Source organism: Nilaparvata lugens, chromosome 7 (assembly GCF_014356525.2).
Source record: "Nilaparvata lugens isolate BPH chromosome 7, ASM1435652v1, whole genome shotgun sequence".
Lineage (NCBI taxonomy): Eukaryota > Metazoa > Arthropoda > Insecta > Hemiptera > Delphacidae > Nilaparvata > Nilaparvata lugens.
The window spans coordinates 18945651-18971537 of NC_052510.1; the positions used below are offsets into that span (position 1 = coordinate 18945651).

General features: G+C 34.0%; 1 protein-coding gene across 2 annotated transcripts in view; it reads right to left on the reverse strand.

Moving 5' to 3' along the window:
- Positions 1-25674, reverse strand: part of LOC111053409 (chromatin-remodeling ATPase INO80) — a 37810-nt gene extending 12136 nt beyond the window's left edge. Inside the window, exons 1-17 of one of the 2 annotated variants that reach the window (XM_039432252.1) lie at positions 25246-25674; positions 23982-24190; positions 22512-22603; positions 18363-18571; positions 17068-17244; positions 15587-15763; positions 15220-15318; positions 12785-12943; positions 12432-12601; positions 11540-11729; positions 10831-10918; positions 9562-9677; positions 5070-5245; positions 3899-4101; positions 2318-2568; positions 1506-1716; positions 896-995 (exon numbers count right to left, since the gene is read on the reverse strand). In XM_039432252.1, coding sequence (XP_039288186.1) covers positions 896-995; positions 1506-1716; positions 2318-2568; positions 3899-4101; positions 5070-5245; positions 9562-9677; positions 10831-10918; positions 11540-11729; positions 12432-12601; positions 12785-12943; positions 15220-15318; positions 15587-15763; positions 17068-17244; positions 18363-18571; positions 22512-22603; positions 23982-24175 — 2612 coding nt within the window. In that variant the 5' untranslated portion in view covers positions 24176-24190; positions 25246-25674. The remainder of the gene's footprint in view (positions 1-895; positions 996-1505; positions 1717-2317; positions 2569-3898; positions 4102-5069; positions 5246-9561; positions 9678-10830; positions 10919-11539; positions 11730-12431; positions 12602-12784; positions 12944-15219; positions 15319-15586; positions 15764-17067; positions 17245-18362; positions 18572-22511; positions 22604-23981; positions 24191-25245) is intronic. The other variant, XM_039432250.1, reaches the window with a different exon arrangement.
- Positions 25675-25887: the final 213 nt, after the last annotated feature.

A 25887-nucleotide genomic window follows, 5' to 3' on the forward strand; every position in this document is an offset into this window, starting at 1 on the left:
AATTGACAAAAACACCATTGGGGAAATTAAATTGAGATCGAATTAATTTTATAAAGAAAATGCTTCATGTACATTCTATTGATACAACGTAGTAAATTTCTCTTTTTGAGCTCCATTTTAAACAATCACCCGAAGAGCAAATGAGTGGAAAAGGAAATGTATGAAATATGTAGTTAAAATGAAACATTGACATACAAAAATTACAACTTTGAAAGAGCTATTAGAATAAAGTATCACGAAACAAAAAAAGTTGAATGATGCCAAAATTATAGTCAACACTCGCAGTCGACGTCAGTCCAGTGCCAGTATAATTCGTTGATCCACATCATAAATAAATTAATTTCACTACAAAATTCTTATTACCATTCTATTATTTCACAAGCTGAATGTTTCTTAGATACTTTACTTTCTTTATCCATGTATTTGTAATAATGAATTTATAAAATAATTATATTTCATTAAAATATGGATTAATAATTAAAATAATGAATATAACACCTTAGTAATCACAGAACAATATTATGTAAAAATATTATAGTTACAATGCACTAAATAATTCATGAAAGTATGAGTATATTAAAATATAAATTAGAAAGAATGTTGCAAATTAGCATATTGAAGACAAAAAGAATGGAATGTCTGTGCAATGTAATACAACATATTTGGGGATAATCAAATGCAAGCACAAATTACAAAATGATGGACCACGTCTAATCATGGACCACTCGACTAAATCATAGGAAATCCTTCGGAATTTGGAAGGGGAGAACCAGAAGATGTCCAAGTGCTCGAAACAACTATTGAAACTCAATTTTGAACTCTACTTGAAGGAGAGTTATAATGACTGTGCAATAACATAAGATTTTGATCATTTCAAGGTTTTCTAACAACTAACCTGTTGGTAAGTCCTCCAATCGTCAACCTGAACGTTTCTTCAGGAGATAAGTCAATAAATCGCGTGAAGGAGAATGCACTATCACAATTTGAAGATATTTCTATAAAAATAAAGAATATACTATTAGGATTATTACCACTCGAATGAGAAAAAATTCAACACAAAAAACACTTTTTGGAAATAATTAGATGAAAGAAAGTTTTCGAATTATCACTAATATCTGCAATCAATAAAGTACACGCCTTCAACTAGAAGGAAACATTGATTTTCAATCAATTCTATTTGTTCGATTCAACTCCAACTGCTTTCCATTGTCAACTAACCTTTATTAATTAAAACTATTGTTATCTAGGCCTATAGTGTTATATTGTTAACTAGTGTTCTAGCTATTACATAATTATTTATTTCAAGATTATAGAGAGATGAAAATTAATGGTTAGTCTCAGAGATTAATTACGATCATCATTCGAAAAAAATATTGATACAGGCACAAGATTGAAAAAAATGCAAGTCGATTTTCGTTCTATATGAATTAAATTAAATTTTTAGCAAACGATTCAATCTTAGCTATTTACTGAAAGCATGTTATTTTGTTCAATTCGTCACAAACCTGTTTTATCAGTTTGAGGAAACAACGTCCGATGCACATGATTTGGATTCATAATACTGAGATGATTGTAGAGCAGATGTCGAATGCTGGGAATTGCTCTATGTAAAAGACCTTCTTTAAACACTAGCTGTGGTATGACATAGTCTAAACATCGCATGAAAAATGGTGATTTTGCTTCTCTACGTTCAAACAATTCGGGATGATTGCAAACCTAGAAGAAATAAAAAATAACATTTACAAAATTTAAAAAATTGCAATTTCACAAAAATAGCATCGAATTTTTCATTGGATGAATGAGAAAAATTGTATCTTGGTATAAAATTGGAGAACTCTCAATTTTTGTTTGTCAATGCTGTTAAATGTGTGTATAATTCGGAAAAAGGATCATAGTTGTTCTTTTCCGCAAGAGTGATCTATTTGATTCTATGTGAATAAATTTATGGATAAATTGCATCGGCATCATGTAAGCTACACATTGAAATAATAAAATTGACATTTATTTGATGTAATATATGAATGAATGAATGAATGGATAAACACCCATTGGTAACATCTAAGCTACACGTTTAAAAAATGAAAATTGACATTGGTTGAAGAATAAGTATGTGACAATTCTTTCAAATCACTCATTTTTCTGTAACTTGTATTCAATTCCCGTAATGAATACTTGATTGTATTTTTTTGGTGAGATGATGCATTCTATCGTGTTCCTGGCAGTAAATAGAATTTCAACATCTGAACTGTTCGGACAGATTGAATAAAAACAGGACGAAATTTACCTCACGACGTGATTTTGGAGTTATGATCTTTACCTTTCTGAACTGCATAACCAGGTTCATCAAGTTGGATGTTATGCTTTGGGCCGACTGATACTGTCCGGAATAATGAAGCAGGTCTTCTATCCTGATTTTCTTTTTCAACGCAGCGTACAGCATTTTCTGTCTAGTTGTCAGTGGACAGTACACCATCACCTCTATTTTATCAGACAGCTCGTTCTCCACATCTTTCTTTATCCGCCTCAACATGAATGGCTTCAGTATCATGTGCAGTCTTGATAGATGCTCTGTAAAAAGCAAAAATCAAAATTATGACATGCTGTCCAAACTTTCAACTCGGAAAAAATCTCTGGTAAAAGAACAAATCAAAATAGTGAACTAGTCTAGAAATTAACGATCGATATTCTCAAAATTAAAAAGGAACTTGAATTGATAATTACAGTAGAATATTCAAATTGATAGTTGAAGATTCTAGAAAACTTTTTATTCGCATAAAATTAAATTTTCAATGTCAACTCTAGTAATCGAACAATTAGCATCCTCTAAGCGTAAGAAAAAACTTGTAATAGAGATGATATAATGAATTATTCGTGGGTGAAGTAAAGCAGTGATTACATTTTGATTGATGTACAGTATAATATAGCCTACATTTTTGTTTTACTGGGTGGTTCAGATTATGAGACACAATCTTAAAACTAAAAATAGTTATTGTCATTTCTCTAATTTCATATTAATATTCATTTTTGTTCAATTTATATGTATTTTTACATTGAACTTTTTGTATTGAAAATTTTCATTAATACAGCTAACCACCAGCATTTAAACTTTGGTTTTGCAGGCAGCGCATTTATATGTTATTTGGATTAACAAAGTTTCATTTCTCAGTATAAAAAAGGATTATCATTTTCCGTTACTTTGTATTGAGTATAATTTATCATGCATTATTTTTATTGTTGAGGCGAAATAGTTTGAATTTGAATTTATTCAAATATATTCTCATCTTCCAGAATAAACTAACTCATGAATTCATTAAATTGACTTGAAATTATTAATTCAACTTATTTATTTATTATCATTATTAATTCCTCTGAATCAAACCTCAAACACCTTCAATTTCTCTAAGTTTTATTGTTGCTGGTTTCACAGCTGTGATAAGTTCTTAATAGTGTTTGCCTTTTCGGTCTCAAAATTTTATAGTTTTTCAAATTTTGGAATTTTCTAATTAATTGTGATTGATTTAATTTAGTTTAGAAGTATTTTTTTAAATTTAAAAATGATTTTTGTGTGTTTTGAATTGTAAATTGAGTGTGCAATTGATGAATGTTGTGATAACCTAGCCTAGACCTAACCTAGCTACATTTGGACTGTTGTATAAATTAGAATTGGAACCGTTTTGGGCTTATAAGTCTGTGGTACTTTTCTGTAAGTTGTGTAATTATTCTGAATGATTAAATAAATAAGATAATATTTGTTGATTGTCATTAAAACTAGTCTCTGAGACTAACATTAATTTTCATTTCACTACAAATCTTGAAAACGATAAAATTTCAGTTCATCTATTGACGATCCAAGTAGTTCTGAGATTATAATTTGTGTGACAATAAGTTGTTGACTGACTCTCATCAATGCTAGTCTTGTTCTCGGCATGACTCTCGATGTCCTTGGAGAACCACTCGTTGAACTCGTCATGCGAGTCGAACATGGTGGGCATGATGAAGTGCAGCAGTGCCCACAGCTCGGCCATGCTGTTCTGGATGGGTGTGCCCGACAGCAGCAGTCGGTTGCGGCAGCTGAAGCCAAGCAGCAGTTTCCACCGCATACTGCACACAAATTAATCATACAATTATAATTATATGGTTGGCTTTTGCATAAAATCTGAGAAAAAAAACATATGTTCTCTCAAGAAAAGGGTGGCAACAAGACTCAAATATTTGTATTCAACATAAATTCTATTATCCATAATCTAATTATCATAATCCGTAACATAAATTTTATTACCCATAATCTAATTAACATAATATTACTATCTTAGTATACGATTTTCCATCACACTTCAATAAACTTCTGTTTATTTCTTAACAACTTACATATTTTCAAAACAACTTATTCATTTGAGTTCATTCCAGAAACTAATTGTTTATTCTAGTCAAATTCGTTATTTCAATTAATAATATTCAAAACACATGATAATAAAATATCACGCGAACCAATAACACATAAAATTACTCACAGAAGCATCAAGTTTATGTTTGCTTCTTTTGAGGCTCGGACGACATCTAAAAAATGTGGGTTCCATACAACATGGTTTGTGTAAATGCACAAAAACGTTCACTGTAGGCGATCTCGTTCATAGCGATGATGAGGCGTCGTTTCAGGTAAGCTGTAAAGTCAATCGACATAATAATGAATATGAGGAACCAAACCCCCCCCCCCCCCATAAAGAGTGGAGCATGAACGAGATTCAGCTAAGTAAACGTTTTTGTACATTTTCACAAATCATAGTGCATGGACCTTACTTTGTTGTACATGTAGTCCCAGTCTAAAAAGGATTTCACATAGATTAATACACTCAACATAAACTTTGATGCTTCTTTGAGTAATTTGATGTGAAATTGGTTATTGTGCATAGTCTTTTAAAATAAATATCGTTGTTTGAAATTGGGACATACATTTTGTCATATTAATATTACAATTTACCCAATTTACTAAATTACTTGTTTGATTAACTGACTTTGAATAGATACTAAGAGTGAATTTATTGAGGGCTTACAATATTTTCTCAACATACCTGTTGGTACTTTTGAGAGCCTGCGCTTCATCCAGTATCATGTACTGCCATTTGAACCGATTGAAATACTTGAAGTCAGTTACAACAAGCTGGTAGCTGGTGATCACAACGTGGAAGCTCGCTTCTTTCGTGTGCAGCCCTTTCACATCCCAGAACTGGCGCAGAATTTTTCTGTCCTGTATTAAAAAATGAGAGAATAATTAATGAAAATCATAGAATTATAATTAGTATGAATATTATTATATTAATCCTCAGCTAGTTCTTCGACAGTCTATGTATCTATATAATAAGAGAGAGTAGGGTTGTGTTTGTTCGCATGAAAACATGTCAACTTGTGGATTTCATATCCGAAAAACGGGAACGATTTAGATCTCCAAATTTTGCACATAGATTCTAAAAATATCACTCTCGTGCACCTTGAAGCCCAAATTTCAATTTTCTAGACTTTTCAGAATTTATGAACAAATTTCATTCATGGGACATGAATACATATTATATGCTGATATAGTACTTTAGGTAATCTAGAGAGACTACCTCTTCGAAACAGATGGTTGAAATTGGCAACTAAATTAATAACCAGTCCAATTTTGTCAGGTTGGCATCAAGTTGAGGAAGGTTTCTAAACAAGGTTTGAGTTTTGTCTCTTTATTAGGCTAGCACCAAGTTGAATAACTTATCTATACTATAATGAAGGAAAGAACTGGCTCATAAATGTACGGGTTAGGAAAATTATGTTTGACGCATCATCACGTCTCAACTTCTTAACTGATTAACTTGAAATTTTGCAAATAGATTCTTAATGAATCTATTCAAAAGAACTCTATTAGAGTTCTACATGAGGAAGATCAAGGCCAAGAAGGGAAAGTAGGTCACTGATGGCCACGTTTTGTTTTATTAAAAAAGATATGTTCCAATCGAATAAAGATCTGTTGTTTTATTAATTAACCGAGGATGGTTCTAGGCCTATTTGAAACTCTTCAAGATTCCACTCGGTCAAGTTTTCAGTTAGTCAAGTTTTAAAATAGACCCTTGCAGAGCACGGGTTACCTGCTAGTATAACATATTATGATAGTCTGGAATAACGTGTTAGATAAATGAATGAATATTCATCAACAATTTACATTATTCTACCATGAACATGTGATACTCGAGGAAATGTAAAAGTGGCTTTCGGTCAGATCTTCTCTCCTCTCAAATTATACTGCTCACATCTTCCCTTCTCTTAAATTATACAGTATTAGCATGTCCTATTCCACCCTCTAGGTTTCCTAATAATTGCGAAGTATTGCTACAACGCGGACTAGCTACAGTCGGATATGGGTCGGGGTCAGTAGCCGTACTGACAGGTGGAGTTACCGGACCTACACTTCTCCCTCTATCCTGATTCTTTACCCTCTGCTTCTTTCGCGAGATTTTTACATTCAGGGGGAAGAGTGTTTGCCCGTGCCGTTGCTGGCCGATTCGGCCCTCGGCCTTTGGAATACAGGGTGGGTGTTAAGGGAGATTAAGATAACCCTATACAAGGAGACGGATCTGACTATCAGATCCCTACCAATAATTCTATTTATAAAGGTAGTACGCAATCTGAACCAACTGCGAACTGACGGCGAGCAAGCTGTACCTGCAAGCCCGGGATGTGGTTTTTCTATGGGGTTTAAGGTGAGAGCTATGGGGTAAAGGTATGACGGAACTATGGAGTTATTAGTAGTATTTAAGATGTAGTTAAATAGGGCACGGTATAGGGTGTAAGCTATAGAGAATAGGGTGCAGGGTATGAGGTATACGGTATAGGGTATAGGGAACAGAGAATCAATAATAAGATTATTATTCTCTACAGCAAATAAATATCTGCTCAATAATCCGCAATCTGAGAATTGCGCTCTAGCTCTCAGCAAGCTGGACCTGCTAGCTAAATACAGTATATCAATTTCAATTACGTGGTAATTAAAGCTTAGAGGATAAGGTTTTAGGTGTAGGATTTCTGAATCGCGAGCCTGCAGCTGCGAAAGGATTTTCAGCAATTCTGAAACTGCTAAACAGGATTTCCGCGCTAATCTGATGACTGCGCGCCGGTTATTAAGGGTCAATCAGTGACTGCCCTTAAGGGTAGGGGAATCACTCTCAATCGTCCGAAACGCTTTTAAATTAATAGTCAGTATGTCGACTATTATGAGAGGATAGAAAAGATTTTTCACAGACACAGTCTGTAGAATAATATCGGGAAGACAACAGTCTGTCGTTGTCAGGGTAGGAAAGGATTTTTCCAGGATTTTCCACAAGGAAAATATCGAGTCAGAGACTCCTAATTCAGGAAAAGATTTCAATAGACTTTTCCAAGTAATTGCCAGTCTAAGGACTACCACAAGATCGATCTCTAATTTGCAACTGAGATCACGAGAAAATTCGTGAATTTTCCACAGGGAAAGCCAGCAAATAATATTTGCTATTAAAGAAGACAGGTTTCTAAGAATTTTAGAAAGGATTCGCGGGTCTGAAAACCCGCGACTAGGACGATCTCGAATCTGGAACTGAGATCAGGAAGGATTTTAACACAGGAAGAATTAAGAGAAAGAAAGAGAAAGGATGCCGCAGTCTAAAAACTTCGGCGAGGAAGTCCTCAAGCTGTACCTGAGAGCTAGAAGGACTTTAGTAAAGGGAAAGTTGAGAGAAAGAAAGAGAAAGGACGTCGCAGTCTACCAACTTCGACAAGGACGAACTCAAGCTGTACCTGAGTTCTCTAGGAAATGATTGGAATTTTCCTACTAGGTATTACAGCAAGTCAGAAACTGCTAAGAAAAGTTAAAATACTGGGCCACTCTATAGTATGAAAACCAAGCAAGGAAAACTTACTATAAATGATAATAATTTCTCTGCAGGGACAAAAATTAATCGAGAAAACTATTCTCAAAAGGAACAGGGATTTTCCCACAAGAATAAAAATTAATTGAGAAAAACTATTCTTAAAAAGGACAGGGATTTCCCTACAAGAATAAAAATTCAATGGAGAAAAATTACTCTTTAAACTAAAGGCCACCTTACTACAGAGAAGGAAAAATATACGGACTACCAGTCCTGACATACAATTACCTGAATCGACGTGGATACTGATACGGAGAATAGCGAACCGATTCCCACTTCCTGTATTATAAGTTAATTAAAAACGTCGTGAAAAGACAGAGTCGAGACTTATAAATTAAGTACTCAAAAATAACCCGCTATAAGAGCCTAGCTAGATTTCCCACTCAACTATTTGTAGCACAAACTTGAGATCCCTTACAGGTTTCAAAACCAAGGATAACTCGTTCACCCCCAGTGATACGAATTTAGGAAAAATAACCGACAAGAAAGAAAATCCCCCAGGAGAATCCACCTTCAAATACAGTCGGCAATTCGACATTCAATATTCCATTCACTAAAATACAGAATAGAATATTAACCCTCTAGTTCACCACTATTGGGAGCGCCGCTCGGAACGCAGCCGTACACAAACCCGTTCACCGAACAACTGCCTCTCTCCCAGGTCTTCTTGAAGCAGCACCCGGTCGCTGAAAATTAGGAGGCCGGGGGAAAAAAGATTGCCGACCAATGGGAGTCTGAAAAGACGATCACGCCACTGGTCATGTGACAGGGTTTGACTCAGCTGCTCCTGATGTTAAGGGTGCAGCTAATGATGACAATGATACTAATTGCTACACTAAATCAGGCCGGTAAACAATATTTCTCACCAGAAATTACAAGAAGAATGATACCGACTCAACTCGGTAGCCGCTTATCGTTCTGATGATACGGATGCTGCTAATGCAATACAAAATACGAGAACGCACAGAGTGGTAAACAAGATCTGGAAATTTCTGGTTAGATGAATCCGCTGCTGATGATTTAAAGGGGTTGACGGCGATGGTGATAATGCATATACACAACTACAAATCTAACAAAATATATCCGGCAGTCGATCCAATTCCTATTCTAAAACAGAATAAATTCGCTAATTTCACACTAGACGACGGCTCTCTATCCGTCACAAAAATTCACTTTGTGACAACAGAAAGTACAAATCTAGTTCATCCATTATTATTTGAAATGTAGAAGAGTCTAATTTTCAATGTTGAATTATTTTTTTAAATGTTTTGAATGTTTATTTGTTTAACCAACTCCATTATTGATATCGATTTTTATCCATTATTGATATAGAACTTATTCTGTGTTAACAATATAATTATTATAATAAGTAATAGTGATACTATTGAGCTGTTCGAGAAGAATCATTCAAGGATAGAAAATGTAAAGTTCAAAGAAGATAAGAATGATAATATTGATGAAGAGATTATACCTGGTGTTTCAAAAAGAATGACCCAATTTTAAACAGTTATATTCTACATCCCAAACCAAACCAATTGGTTTGTGTGTACTTTTTTTGAAATAATATAACAGTTTAAAATTGAGTCATTCTTTTTGAAACAGCCGGTATATAATGAATTGAAAAAAGTTGTACCTGAGGACTACCCCAATAAGGAACAACTTTGAAATCAGGAACAAATCGAGCCATTTCTTGTTGCCAATTATGAAGTGTCGAAGCGGGAGAAATAATCAGGAACGGGCCCCAGAAAGCTGCAACATACAAAAATATTTATGAATACTTCGAGAGAGACGAGAAGTAGAAAAAATTACAATCAACATGCTTAATTTTACCATCGCATTCCACAACCAGAATTTGTGGATAATTTATAATTAAAAATTGGCTTTAATCTATCAATATTTAGAGCAAATTAACAATATTGTGGCACAAATGAACGAATGAAAGCACGCTAGTATACAAACAAATTAATATTTGTTTGCTTTATCCAACAGTTGCAAAAAACTCGGGCTTATCATTCTAAATATGTTCCTAATAATTAAAAACAATGATTCAAAAAACATACAATAAAAATAATAAATTATTCATCATTATTATTACTAGTAGTTCTGTGAACAGTAGACCTCGCGCTCAGTGAGTTACATTGACCAGTTGTTATGTTTTCTCAAAAATTAATAAATAATTTATCAATTAAAAATGTCTAGAAAAAATCCTAAATAAGCATAGAGCTTTCTGTCCTATATCGTACCGTGACTTGTCGTCCCGGAATGTGAGTGTGAGCGCTGTTATCAGGTCTGGCTGCAACTTTCTACAACGTTGATGGAAAGATACAATTTCCAAGATGTTCGATGTTTTTGAACGGGCAGTATTATAGTCAACTGTCTACTAACGTTAATGGAAAGATACATTTTCAAGATGTTCGATGTTTTTGAACGGGTAGTATTATAGTCCACTAGATAGCTGATTTATGATGAATAATTCTATAGTCTGATTTTTACGGTAATATTGGCGTATGAAGGAGGCTCCTTTTTCCTTTTATATTATTCTTGAAATGCAACATTTCCAAAAACCTTGTATATACGTCGACGCGCAATTTAAAAAGGAACATACCTGTCAAATTTCATGAAAATCTATTACCGCGTTTCGCCGTAAATGCGCAACATAAAAACATATAAACATTTAAACATCAAGAGAAATACCAAACCGTCGACTTGAATCTTAGACCTCAATTCGCTCGGTTAATTATCCTTATCAAGTGATCAAACTCGCTACTGAAAACCATAAACCAAGTATGGTCATGCTAAAGCTTCAATCTGTTTTATGAGAAATGATCACAATTCATAAATCTAATTGAGTTTTAATGAGAAATAAATTTATGATTAAATAAAATCATTTTTTGCTACTTACAATATTTTTCAGCTATATGACAGAGAAATGCAATTGATTGAACTGTTTTTCCAAGACCCATCTCATCCGCCAGTATTCCATTTATTCCCTGAAATAAATAACGAAATGAGAAAAATTACTTGTAAAATTATTTTACCAACTATATTGGATGAAGATTGATTCAATCAATTTAATCGAGATTACTAATCAATCATCTTATCTACGAAGTCACAAGAAGAAATATCAACAGTTTTATTGGACAAAGCAGTTTTTTCAAAATTTAAGTGAGAGATAAGTTATTTTTGTTTATTTATAAAAACATACAAGCAAACAGGATTCTTCTCAAAAATTAGTTCACACTAGTTCCATTGACTCGGGAATTGCTTCTCTTAATAAAAGTGTATTTCCCTAGCAATCGTATCACTTTCATTTTCCAAAAAAATCAACTTTCAAATAACATCTGCAACTTTGGTTCTTGGCAATCTTTGTGTCACACATAGACTTATTCACTGTAAAAGAAGAAGACGGCAGAGGACAAGCACACGTATTCACTAAATTTTAGACGTTTTTCACTTAATTTCACATTCAATGATCAAGTTTACGGTAAAATTTGCTGATAGGTGTTAGTATTGGGTATCCTGGCTTCTTCATGATTCCCCACTGTCTACTTCTATGCCAATTATATTCAAGGATTTGAGCAGATTGAAATAATTTGGTTTATTTTGAATACCTGATCATAGAGATTGGCCAGCCAGTTCATTCCTTTCAGTTGATAGCCTTTTAGAGACCCTTTGAATAAGGAAGGTTGGGGTCTTTCCTCATCAGGTCGATCCATTCCAATGTCCTCCAATTTTTCTCCATGAAACTCCTTATTGAATGCACTCTGCACGTTTTTTCTAACAGTTTCTTTAACTGTCTCACTGAAACACAAAAATAAAACATAATTTTATATTTCCTTTATCCATATAATTTATTCATGTAAGCGTACTATATTCAAGTCCAAACATCCGAAAATATTTCTCTGCCAATAAAAGCCATCCGCATGAATGAAATTCTAGTCCAAGTGCACCCATCGTACAAAATTAATAAACCAATTTAAATAATGATTGATTTCCAAGTATTTTAATACTTTACTTTTCGAACTAATTTTTTTCAAGTCCTACACTTGTGCATAAAAATAATTAGATTTAGGTAGATTCCGGAACAACGTATTTTATAAAGCTATTGTTTGAAGGAATAGCGTGAAAGAATGCAAAATATATAATACATAATACAGCCTAATAAATTTTTTTCTGCTTTAGCAAAAATAAACAAATGAGATGTACATCTGAACATATAAGTACAATTAGGCCTATTGTATAAGACGTAAAACGTTTTTCATTTCATTTAATAATACGACAATACTTTATAGGCTTTAGCCTATACTTGATAATACATACAATTTTCCCAAGTAGGCTACAGCTCATGAGAAAGAGTTTCAAAATTTTCAAGAAATCGAGCGATCTATTATCTTAATGTGATTCCATCTCGATGAAAAACTGAATTTATAATACATTCAACTATAAATATATTATTATATGGTATAATTTATCATCAAATATTGTAATATTTCTCGTACAAACCTATCATAATCATCGATGGCAGCAAGTCTGGGATTTTTCTCCTCTTCAAGTTGACTGAGAATTCTCAATTGTTCTTCGGCACTCGCTCCACCCAATTTACGAGACATAAAATGAGCATACAGCTCCGTTTGTGTTATCAAAAAGTTCAATTTTCGCTGCTGTCTTTTTGCCTACAACAGAAGTCAAAAATTGATTGAAAAACTGAAGTTTTACTGATGAATAGCAGAAAGTCGAAATAAGAACTCTATCGATCAATCAAGAAATGAATATTGCGTATTAATGTACATTACACAATAAAAAGTAGCACCTTATAAAAAACAGGTTTGAACATTAGAACATGTTGAAATACCGACCTCCATCAATTCCACGTCCATTTTCCTTTGTTCTTCTGCTTCTTTCTCCATTCGTTTTCGTGTTTCTCTTTCCACACGGTCACAACGCTTCCAGTAGGTCTGCATTTCTCTCGTCAATCGCTTCGCGCGCCAAACAGTTTCTTTCATGTTTCTCTGCGACTGGATAACAAAACAATATTATGTTTTAAAATAAACAATAATTAACTGTGAAACATTCTATTTGAATCAATCAAATATTATTCTCAATCAACTTTTTCACCATAAACATTATTTGTTATCAATTAATAACTTGTCTATAAATGTCTTTATTTCATTTCGTTATAGGCAGTATGGATGAAGCTAAAGGTAGATGTAAAAGCTACAGTATCTTTAACCAGAGACAAACGAATATCCGTAACAAGTATTCAGTTTCTATATGCTTTAGCCTAGCTGTAAATAGATTTTTTGTCATAGTCATTCAATTCCAGCTGTTTTACATCCATGAAATCAAGCCGGTAAACAGCTGATTGTAGAACAAATAAACATATGATTCTCTTTACAGCATACTGTACTGTAATAAAATCATATATGTTTTCTTTACAGTCGAGTATGTTTCCTAGTTCCAAATTTGGAACAGCAAAACTGGTACGAAAACCGCCTTTTAGCGCTCCAGGTGGAAATTTTGTCAACTACAGTCAAGAAATTCTTGATTCGAAACTTGTAAACTAGGTTATGTTTATAGAATGCATGTAGTAATGTCAGCACAAGCAGGTAATGTTTTCTGTTTCTCAAATATTCTTTTCTGGATTATTATGACAAAAAATAGTGTAAGTTACTTGGACGTGAATGTCTTTTGCAGAGCTCGAATGAAATTCTAGTCTAGGCTGACGCCTCGACTGGAAACATCATTCTCGCCTGCAAAAGGGCCCTTCCCGTCCTTGTGACTTAAAATACTATTGAATAAAGGATAAGTATCAGTCAAAAGCCTCAAAACTCTCCATATTATAGAACGTTTTTGTGAAATTCGAGACGTAAATTCTACCTTTTTGTCTAGTACCATGAATCCTAGAATATTTTTTTACTTTCCTTGCCCTATTACCATAGGTAAGGAAAGTATTGCTTTCCAAAAAAATTAAGGTACCCTAATTTCAAGTTTTCTATACGTTTCAAGGTCCCCTGAGTCCAAAAACATGATTTTTGGGTGTTGGTCTGTCTGTGTGTGTGTGTGTGTGTGTGTGGTGTGTGTGTGTGTGTGTGTGTGTATGTCTGTGAACACGATAACTCCATTCCTAATGAACCGATTGACTTGAAATTTTAAACTTAAGGTCCTTATACCATGAGGATCTGACAATAAGAAATTCAATAAAATTGAATTCAAAATGGCGGATAATTACTAAAAAACCATGTTTTTCACGATTTTCTCGAAAACGGCTCTAACGATTTTCTTAAAATTTATACCATGGATAGCTATTCATAAGCCCTATCAACTGAAGTGAGTCTCATTTCTGGGAAAATTTCAGAAGCTCCGTAATATTATTGGGAAAAATGGCGGATAATCATAAAAAAACATGTTTTTCACGATTTTCTCAAAAATGACGACCGATTTTTTTCAAATTCATACCCTGTATAGTTATTTATCGGCTCTATTAACTGGAATGAGTCTCCTTTCTGGGAAACTAATGGGGGATCCACCCCATCCTTGGGAAATGGACTTTGTAGCCTCCTTCTCGTGCATGAGGTAGGTAGGTAGAGCAGTTCATAAAAAGAACACATAGTCGAGATATTTCATCTGTAGAACAGCTGTTTTGACGACTTTTAAAAAATATCGAAATTCACAATTCACACAAAGGAAAAAGTACTCTGAAAACAAATATACACATATACAGAAGTCTGATCGTAGTTTCAAATATGTTGCCGCCAATCGTCATTATGTTATTCCCCTAAATCATTCTCGTTTAAGAATGAGGCTTATAGTTCAATGAGCAAGGAAAGTTGTGTGAGTGTACCACACCCGATTTTAAAAATAAAACATGACTAGCTTTCGTGTAAGAATAACCTTGCTCAAGGTTGCTCTAAGAGCATTGATCAAGTTGTTTTGAATAAATACAAAATTTTATCGTAAAATTGCCAAGCTAGAAGTTTTTAGCGATTGATTCTAGTTCTTTTTATTATTTGTTGCCGGACCCAGTAAATGGATGAGTGAATGAATCTGTTCTGGCAAAATCTTCATTAGGAAACAAACTTCAAGGATAAATATGTCTGTATCAAACTTATGAGTGATTTTTAAGAAATATGACATATTATAAATAGGACCTAAAGCATAAGTTAACAATAGCTAGGCTACTATACTTACAGGAAAAGTACAACATTAACATAAGAATTCCAAGGGAAGTTATCAGATGTATCAAGTATGAATATATGTCACTTAATTACGGTATGGTTTGTGAAAGATATACCTGCATAGCCTTCTGACGCCAGTAGCGCATACAATACTGAGCAACTCTCCGACAACTGGTGAGAACTTCTTTGTGGTTAGTTGTTCTTGATCTTTGTACCTGAAAAAAAATATTCAAACAATTTTATTACACAGAATTGTAGACAAAAAATTGTAAACAGTATCAATTAAAATTATTTCTACTAGTTTCATCAACTTGAACCCTCATGAAGAAACAAGAAACTTCAAACATTTCATTCATTTCAAAAAATAATCCAGTTTTTTAATTTACTTTTCAACAACTGATGCTGAATTCATGAGTAATTATTTTCTAGAATACAAAAATTTCCGAAAATGTTGCAAAACGATGCTTTATACGGATATCTTACCTTGCCTACTTCTTTCTTGGCCATAACTGACCAGATTTTCCGTCTCCTATAAGCCATAACTTCAGGATCTTTGTTTTGAGACTTTTTCTTCGATTTACTTCTACCACCCATTCCACTTTTGCCAGACATTGAGGGTTTTGCATCATGTAGGTAGAAGTCACGGCTGCCATCCATATCCTGAAATAATATATAAACAAATTAATTGATTTGCACACTTTACAAATTTCAAGTGCTGTAGGTCATCAAGTGGAAGTATCCAAGATCCAACTCTAATGTTGATTCAGCATATCAATAATTTTATCATGCATTGTTTCAAGACTTATTTTCCAGGTTAAAAATTTTTTTATTAATTGGAAACATCAAGACAATTCTGATTAGGATACAGGGTACAATTACCATAAAAGACCAGACTTTTCAAAACACAACATAATCTTGGAACTTATGCTCTCACTAGGAATGAATTGATAAAATTCATCACGTCAATAAAATAGAAGTACTATTATTCATTTAAGAAACGATAAAGAACAGTTTTTTTCGAAATGGCGAATTCCAGCATTTTTTTAAAAGCCGGAAAAAATTAATTTGATATTCAAAACGACATGAATGTTGTTCAGAACAAATTGGAATTTATGATAGTTCAAAAGCAGTTGATATGAATGAATAATACAGAGATTTACTATCTCCGTATTTAATAACCTGTTTATGGATTAAAATTGGAGCATTGCTTAGGGTTCAAAAATGTGAATTAGATAAAGGTTTTTCCAAGACAATTTTTTCATGGGACAATATGAAGTTTAAAAATCAAAAATCTTTAAAGCCCGCTCCATCCATCTCTTGATTGGCATTGGCTCTTACTAAAGTGAAAAAATCGTTGTTAGCCATCTTCATTTTCAATAATGCTCCATAAAAATAATATTTTGAATTATTAAAAAAAATGTATTGCTGCTGTAACTGTTGGAATGTATATGTATTCCAAATTTTGTGATAAGAGCTATTGGATATTGATAAAATCAACGCTTGGGAACGCATTTTTGGACTCAAGAATAAAACAAATGTTACTTACAAAAATAAATATATTGCTTTGATATCTTTAAAAAATGAAAGTGATAAAGTAATTTCAGTATGGAAATCACCTCTTTCATAATCTTCAAATGCCTTAGAGTTTGAAAATTATTTGGCATTTCAATAATTAGGACTATTGTTACAAGATATGGGAATTTATAAAGCAGCAATTTAGAAGGAATTTGGAAGTCCCGTTTCTTGTAGTCTCATCAATAAGATTTAATGAGCCCAAACAAGGCGTTTGGGTGATAAAAACTACGTAATTCGGCATTTTCTAAATTAATTCATTTTTATTAACTTCTACACTAATTGAGCAATTAGTATACGGTAACTGAGCATCACAGCACTGAGTGAATATTTCCTATGACATCAATATAATATATTTATTTTAAGGAGAATTTATTTGAAACCTATCTCACATGGCTCTCAAGACTGTGTGAGTTCACTTTTTCTTCTTTGATTTCCTTTTTAATTCTATCCCGTTTAGACGCGCCAGCTTTCCTTTTCTTTCTGCTTCCAACGACTGACATTTGGTGCTCTGGGAATTTGTCATAGTTGGAAAGCAAGCCGGCACCGTAATACTGATATTGACGATTCTGAAACAAAAATTAAAATATTACGATTGCATTTCATCGAGTCCGAATACAATTTGAATAAATAAACAAATACTTACACAGGGTTAAATACTGACTTGTGCGATCTCTAGACTGTTCAAAACTGGTGACATAATGTACTGAGTTACATGCGATTTGTACAAGAACAAAGGTTAGAGGCCCTTTATGAACAGGTTCCACATTATGTATATTGAAACTAATTATTTTAATTTGACAAATGTTATAATTGGGCAAATACACGTGGCACCATCTAACACCAGTTTTAGAACTGTTTGACCAAGCTGACAGCCATCTTCAAAGGTCAGGTACCACGATTTTCTAACTAAATAGTCAGCAGCACTTTGCGTTAAATGGCAATGAAATAAAAATATTCTTTATTAGACGGAGATAGGTCTTCTTAGTACTCTCTTATATTCAATCTTGATGAAATGGACAGCTTCATCAATGCATGAAATAAATGAATGAATCAATCGGTACAATTCATGAAAACACAGTATTGAAGTATGTTCCACCATTAAATAAAACTTGAAGTTGTAGTTCTTCAAAATTCACCAAACAGCTTGAAACAATCCATGTTTGAATATTATTTTTTGTTCAAAGCAAATTATAGCTTGAAAATTAGAAAAAATAACTAAAGCTTGCAAATTATAGTAAGGTTTAATCTTACATCAGTCACGAATATTGAAGTGACATGCATTAAAATTCATTTTTTTTTTAATTTCAACTTTTTGACAGTTTCAAAAAATTTAAAAATCTTTCGGTAATATTCATCATCATTTGAGCAAATTGCTGATTTCATCTTTGACCTACATCAGTATCAGGGTATGTTGTATTTCAGTATTTACTCTTGTGAAAGTTCATTTTATGAAATAATTTGTTACATCGTAGCTAGCTGATTCTGACACAAACACTGTATTGTTCTTAATAGTTATTAGTAAATTTAATACTGATTTCTGACCCAAGCACTGCATTTTTCTTAATAGTTATTAGTATTTTCATTCAGTCTGTTGCCAGATCTAACGAATAACTCTTCGCTACTTTTATTGCAAATAATTTATTTATGTTTTTAATGGTAGAGCAAATTGTTGATAGCAACTTACCTCAGGATTGGTGTAGAATTTGCTCTGGTATTTCTTGTTGTACAAGTGCATTTTGAGCATGGTTTGCAAGTCTTCTTCGGTGATGGGAGTGTCGTCATCCTTGTCGTCTGACGAGTCGGATGAATCATCAACAAGGAGATCTTGTAGCCACGCCCGGTCCTCATTTACTTGCGCGAAATTGTACAGTCTCATGCGGTCGGACCGAAGATCTGAAATGATATCAATTATACAAACATTAAAATTTAGTAATAAATGTATATCAAGTTGAGTTACTTATAAATTATAGAAAATATTAATAAAAAGAATCAACAAATAAAATAAATACTGATAGTTGGGAGACATTATTCAAAGATGAGATAAAGTCAAGTCAATGTACAGGTTTTACTGTACCGTACGTTATAAGATGAAAACATTTAACTCACGTGGGCTACTTTTTAACAAATTAATAAAAACAATATACAAATCTTGAAGTACCCTTAATTTTTCAAAAACTTTAAAATAGTTCAACAACTAGTTTCGACCCTAACTTAGGTCATTTTCAAGTTGAAGTCATTTATTTTTAAATAAGTTTTTTTCAACTTGAAAATGACCTAAGCTAGGGTTGAAGATAGTTGTTGAACTATTTTAAAGTTTTTAAAAAATAAAGGGTACTTCAAGATTTGTATATTGTTTTTATCAATTTGTCATAAGATACTATATTTACTTGTCTGCATATCGGATGACACACAAAGTTCACTTAATACATCTTCTACATCACTACTATAGTCGAAAAACTTCTTTTAATTCTCAATTATGCCTTGAAAATATTTTGGAAAGCCGTTGGTTCGGTGTCTTTATCTCTTCTATTATATTTCTCAAATAAGCTATGCGTCTGCTACTAGATAATATGCTTTTGCTACTAGTTTATGCTTCTACTACTAGGTAATATGCGTTTGCTACTAGGTAATGTCAGTGTTGGACAGGTATCCAGTTGAGGAGCCGACTCTACTAAATTTCATTTGTGGAAAAATGTATTCCCGGTGGTTCGGAGCCTCCATAAAGCTCTGGTCCACTTATCTCTTATCATCCTTCAAACACTGTTCCACTGTTCACCGAGCAGTTCTTGAATGATATGTACAGGGAAACGATATAGATATATGTAAAAAAAAGATTTTGGTTGGTAAAATTATCAGCTGGAAGTATGAATAAGGTATTCAAATATGGCTTTTTCGATCAATATTCAATTTCAGCTATTATTTTAGAATAGAATAGAATAGGTTTTATTGTAACCGCTTCTGAGGTTTTCAGAAGCATTACCTCCGTCACAATGTACAGCAAATGTCACACATACAATACTATAATTGAAAAGATTAGTTCTGAAAGAACTACAATATCATGAAATATTAATATCCAATTATGGGAATGTCAAAATAAATAACAAAGAGGAAGATTAAAAAAATATATATTCAACTATGAGATATTCTGACCTTGAGATACAATGCAGTCTCTTTTTCAAGATATAGAACAAGTGTGAATCAACCTCAAGTATTTTCAACTCATAACTTTGCAAAAAATTTTTTTTACATATCAATCAGTTGTTTTGCTGAGCAGACTGTAGCCAGTAGTTTGTGAGTGGTTAACACTCTCCCAAGCCCCCTGTGGATGTTGAGTGGAACATCGTACTCAAGAATGTGCTAAAAACCAGAATTCACCCAAAGTATCCCTGCTTGTCGTAGAAGGCGACTAAAAGGGTACCCAAGGCAACTCCAGAAGTTGCCTTGCCTTCAAACCCATGGGATCTGCCCCATCAGGGCAGTTTCGGAGGGGCAAAAAGAGAAGACCCAAGAGACCAAAGATGGGTGAAACTCCAGGCACAAATGTGGGTCAAGAGGCTGAGTCAAGAGTGGCAGGCGCCCTTGAAGCAATTTGGCCGTCCCTTCCTCAGCGGAAGGACCTTCAAAGAAGGCCAGGAGTGGAACTCACGTAGGTCACGAGGACTAATCAGTCTGAAGAGACAGCCAAGTATATCACACTGGATTGCGACAAGCAACCAGGTGATGAATGGGATGTTAGCATAGGGAAAACTCCTGGTTCTTTTAAAGGACACAGGTATTGGTTTGCCTAGCTAACATACTACTTGGAAACACATTGGGCCATATGAATAAAATTGAGCATTTGCTTATACTTCTAAAATATGGAGCATTTGCTTCATTTTCTATGAATAAACGTGAGCAAAACCTTTTGCTCATGCTCATCAAAAAATAGTTTGAGCATTTGCTCAAAAGTAGAAGCTTCAGCTCAAAATTGTATGAATAAACTAGAACATTTGCTCAACTTTTGAAGCAAATGCTTCAAAAAAGGTAAGTCTAGTCTAGAGCAGCTTATCACCTTTTGCTCATAGTGAAATGGCTCAACTAATTCGTATGAGGAAGAGGAAACTATACCAGATACGATCACAACTAATAGTTGAGAACTATAAAACTCCTTTTAGATTCAACCATGATATATATCACCATTATCCCTACAAAAGAATAAATACAAAAGATAGCTACCTGATATAAAGATAGCCATCACAAAATAGGAAATAGGCATTTAAGAAGATGAGAGTGTAGACGATTATAAGAAGGCTATTGATATTATAAGAATATGCTGAAGATTATTATAGAGATGACATTTTTTCGAAGCATGGCCTAAAGCAAGGAGATGGAATTGCACCAATGCTCTTCAACTTGGCACTAGAGCATGCAATAAGGAGGACTTCAGTGGATAGGTGTGGAACACTGATGATGAAGTCAGTCCAAATACTAGGCTATGCAGATGATATTGGCATACTTGGTAGATCTATGATGGCTATGAAGAATGTAGCAATGGAGTTGGAGGAGGGTGCATCGGATGTTGGGCTGGAGATAAACACTGGAAAAACAAAAGTATTGCTCCAGAGTAGACAGCATCGGAATAGACTCGGACAACGTATGGAATGTGGAGGGAAGCACTATGAAGTAGTTGACAATTTCACTTACCTAGGGAGTTGCATAACGGATACTAATGAGGAACTCAAAGAAGTTCAAAAACGTATCACTGCAGCCAACCGCACATTTTTCTCCCTTGTATGCATATTCAAAGCTAGGAATGTACACCGTGAATGCAAGATAAAACTATATAAAAGCATTATAAGGACAGTGGTGTGTTACGGAAGTGAGACATGGACAATGACAGCCAGAACAGCAGACCTGTTGAATGTATTTGAGAGAAAGATGCTGCGAAGAATATATGGACCGGTGTGTGAGGCAGGACAGCGGCGTATCCGTACTAATGCAGAGTTAGCAACACTCTACAGAGAACCCCCACTATCGGCCCACATAAGATTGATGCGGCTCCGATGGGCAGGACATTTGCAACGGATGCCAGATATACGTGTGCCAAGGAAAGTATTCGTGGGACAGCCTGGAGGAAGGAGACCTGTTGGAAGACCAAGAGAGCGATGGGAGGATAGAGTGGCAAAGGACGCTAGGGAAATGCTACGTTTGAGGAGATGGAAAGGTGCAGCAATGAATAGAGATGGCTGGAGGCAAAGTTTAATTGAGGCCAAAGCCCGATTTGGGCTGTAGCGCCATTGGAGAGAGAGAGAGTGACATTTTTTCACGTTATTATTTCAAAATTCTAAACTCAAATAACCTGAAACTCTATTCATAAATAGAAAAGAGAGAAGACGACGCAAACACAAGCGGTGCCCCCTACTTGCATATTTAGCGCTTCCGTGAGCTATAAAAAGAAAGTAAGGCTACAAAAGCGAATCAGCTGATGAAAAATCTTTGAAATACGTGAGCATTTGCTCCAGAGTTCAGGAGCATAAGGTAAGAGTATAAGGTAAAGCTTATTCATATAAAAATGAGCAAATGCTTTTGATTCTACCTTTTGCTCATGAGCAGAACCTTATGCTCCATGCTCTTGCTCATGAGCATTTGCTCTGATTTTATTCATATGGGCAAATAAGCTTCGGTTGACGTGTGGGGTTCTTTGAACCTTTGGATCCTTGAATCCGTCCCTTCAAAAATAATAATAACACATAAAAATCCTAATTTTAATAAACAATTTAATTTTAAAAACTATCAAATTTTATTTTAAAATACAAACACTTCACCAAACAATTTATAAAAATAGTTTTCTTACCATGTTTGGAAGAGACGATTCCATTCAAAGCACCTTTACTATCGAGAAACTTCAGCACTTCGCTGTCAGAATCACTACTAAGGTCGTCGTTGCTGAAAGCAAAATAACACTTTGGTAATTAATTAGAACACCAATTTCAAAGTGAGTTGATACAAAATCAACAGAAATGATTGAATAGATTATTAATGTAGGCTATAGAATTCCAAAATCATCCTACAGATCAGTATCTAGAGTATCATCCCACAATGAAGTAAGACAGGGATAACTGTATAACAATTCATCATCTAGCAGTAGTTAAAGTTTCTTCAAAGTTTGGACATTTTTAATTTAATATTTTGTAATTGATCTAATATAATTGAAAAGTATTTTTTAATTTAATAATGTTTTTTATTGGATTGTAAAATTTAGAGTGTCATTCAAAAATGTGAAAGTGACACAACCTGCATACATTTGAACTAATGTATAAAATAGAATTGGTATGGAACCGTTTTGGGCTCAAGCCTGTGGTACTTTTCTGGAAGTTGTGTTATGTTAAATGATTGAATAAATAAAAAGCTTAAATAAAACGGCAGTAAGCATGGTTTGTTTAATGAATTGCGCTTCTACATATCTGCACATTGATGAATGAGCTCTGAAACCTTTTATTAGCCTAATGAGAGACGAGAGACATGCAAGCGACTATAGTCCATACAAAATTACTTTTGACTTGGAGGAATATGCGGCGCAGAGAAATGGAGGGAGATAAGCCAGTTACAGTGATGCATAGTGATAGGTAGAAGCGCAGTTACCAATTTGACTCAGTCAACTCACTGCTTTCGGAGAGGAAACATCCTTATGCGTATCATGAGCAGTTGAACACTCATTGGAAATTAGAGAACGCTGGTCGGTTTATATATCACGCCGCTGTACATTTCTCTGCTACGCATGTTCCTCCAAGTCAAAAGTAATTTTGTACTGACTATAGATGTTTTGATCAATTAATAATTGCGCAGTTTACCAATAATTCACAGCGTTGGTTTTTACAAAAAACAATAGCAATCATTTTTAGTTTTTGTTTCTAAGATAAACAAGCATACATGATTACATATATGAGAAATTATTGAACTATGGTTTCTATTTGTTAGTGGGTATAGTTTGTATCTATCGTTGAAAACACTGCAAAATTAAACATGGTTATGTTAACAACCAAAGTCATTGATAACGTGCATGCACAGATTTCAATACTTTGAATGATAGCCTACCGAATAACAAGTAGCCTACTGGTAAGATCATGAGCTCATATAATTGGATTTTAGTTTGAATCATTCCATTTCATATCAACGAGATTCTTCTTGTTATAATCATTGCTCAGTAATATAAATACATGAATAGCTTGCTATATATTGTCAAGAAAGATCATACAGGAATATGACTTCCTGAACCTTGGTAAACAAACGATTATACCTTTCTTCATTCGGTTTTGGTACTCACTTATTATCATTTCCGTAGAGCAAACTCTCACAAGACGACAAAGCTGGTTGCAAATTGAGACTTCTTTCCAGTTGTTGATAGTAAAGTGGTTTGGCAATTTCAGAAGATTTTGCTATCTTTGAATGACTGTCATTTGCCGGCAAAGGCTTCTTGACGTCGCTTGCGTGCACCATTTTAGGTAACTCTTCATTCATGTTAAACTCCCAAATCTGAAACCAAATTAGAATTAAGTAGCTTATAGTTACATTTCAGTAGCATATAAAATGTTCAATGCAGAGCAGGATGCTGTGATTCTGATTAGATTGTTAGCAAGAATTCAGTTTAGCTTTATCCTTCAGTTCAGTGCAGATTGGTGTTTTCACGGAAACACCCAGCCATATGACTTGTATTCCATTCAGCCACCAGTCTCGACAACTAGTGGGTTGATAGGTGTCCGAGGAAGTCTCAGGATTTTTGTTCTTATTGTGCTCATTTCACTATGATCGTCAGATTTTGGTGGTCGGCCATCAATTTTGACTGGCGCGACAACCAATGTTTCACTGGTGTCCCAGCGAGCTAAACAGTCAGCTACCAATAGTAAATCTTTCTTTGGCGACCAACTGGAGGCTGAATATAATACAAGCATAATCAATAATAAACATTATAACAGTCTTTAAAAATTGGCCATAATGAGGTACTAAGGTGCGTACAGATATTCGCGGCGCGAACATGAGCAATTCACTTTTAATCAACTGATTATATCTGTATTTTTACAGAAACGGTAAGATACAGATATAAAAAGCTTGGCATCAGCTGATTAAAAGTGAATTGCTTATGTTCGCGGCGCGTAAATCTGTACGCACCTCTAGAACCAACATAACCTAAACATGCACCACATTTTTACTTCATGACTTAAATTCCCACAGCAAAGTGGTCCCATTCAAAAAATGTGACCTAAGATCTGAAGTTTTGGTCTAGCATCCCAGATTTGTTTTCAACAGGATGAAACAAAAAACATAGATTTTCAATGAAATTCAAAAACTAATACAACCAAACATTGAATAATTAAAGTTAGGTTGGTTGTTGCAAGCGCTTGTTGTTCTAGAAGCAATAAGCTATAGATCAAGCATATTTTTGAATGTGATGGTATGTTCAATAAGTGTAATTAGATAGTGTCTATTTCATTTTATTGAAATCGCAAGTTTAATAAATGAAATGGATGAATGACTAGAACTAGTCATTCAAACAGAACATAACATAGTAAATCGGCTATTTGTCTGTTTACCTTCAATTGCTATCTCTCAGATACGCTATTCTGTTTTCATGGTTAAAAGTGCGACACAGTTGTTAAGACTTGTAGATTATTGATATAACAGCAATAAGAGAGTAACTCTTAGAACTAAATGTAAATTGGCAATTCGTTACAAACTTTGATAACTTACACACTATTCAAGTAATTTACTAAGAAAATATTGAGAGTACGTTGTTTACAAGAAATGAAACATCACGTTGATGCAATCATTGGGGATAATAATATTTTTAGTTATCCCACTTCACGTTTGTTGAAATATGGATAAGGGAACAAGAGTATTTGAAACGATGACATGATTTTCTTAGCAAATGGCAACAGCTGATACATTTTATATCTTGCTCTGGGATCCATACTTTGAGCATCGGCCATTTCGTAGCCTCGAACCCAAAACACGGAAACATCAAAGCTTCCTTCTTCCTTCAGATTCCGATAGATCACGCTCACACTGAAAGATATAATTCATAACTTTTATAATTGATCATTTTATAAATTTTTTTACAAAATAACAGAAAATATTGATGATGATTCTTTTTTTAAAAATCTTGGCGATCAAGACAATGAGATTAACTAATATTCTTTATTCTCTTCTCAAAAATCCAAGTCAACTCGGAATTC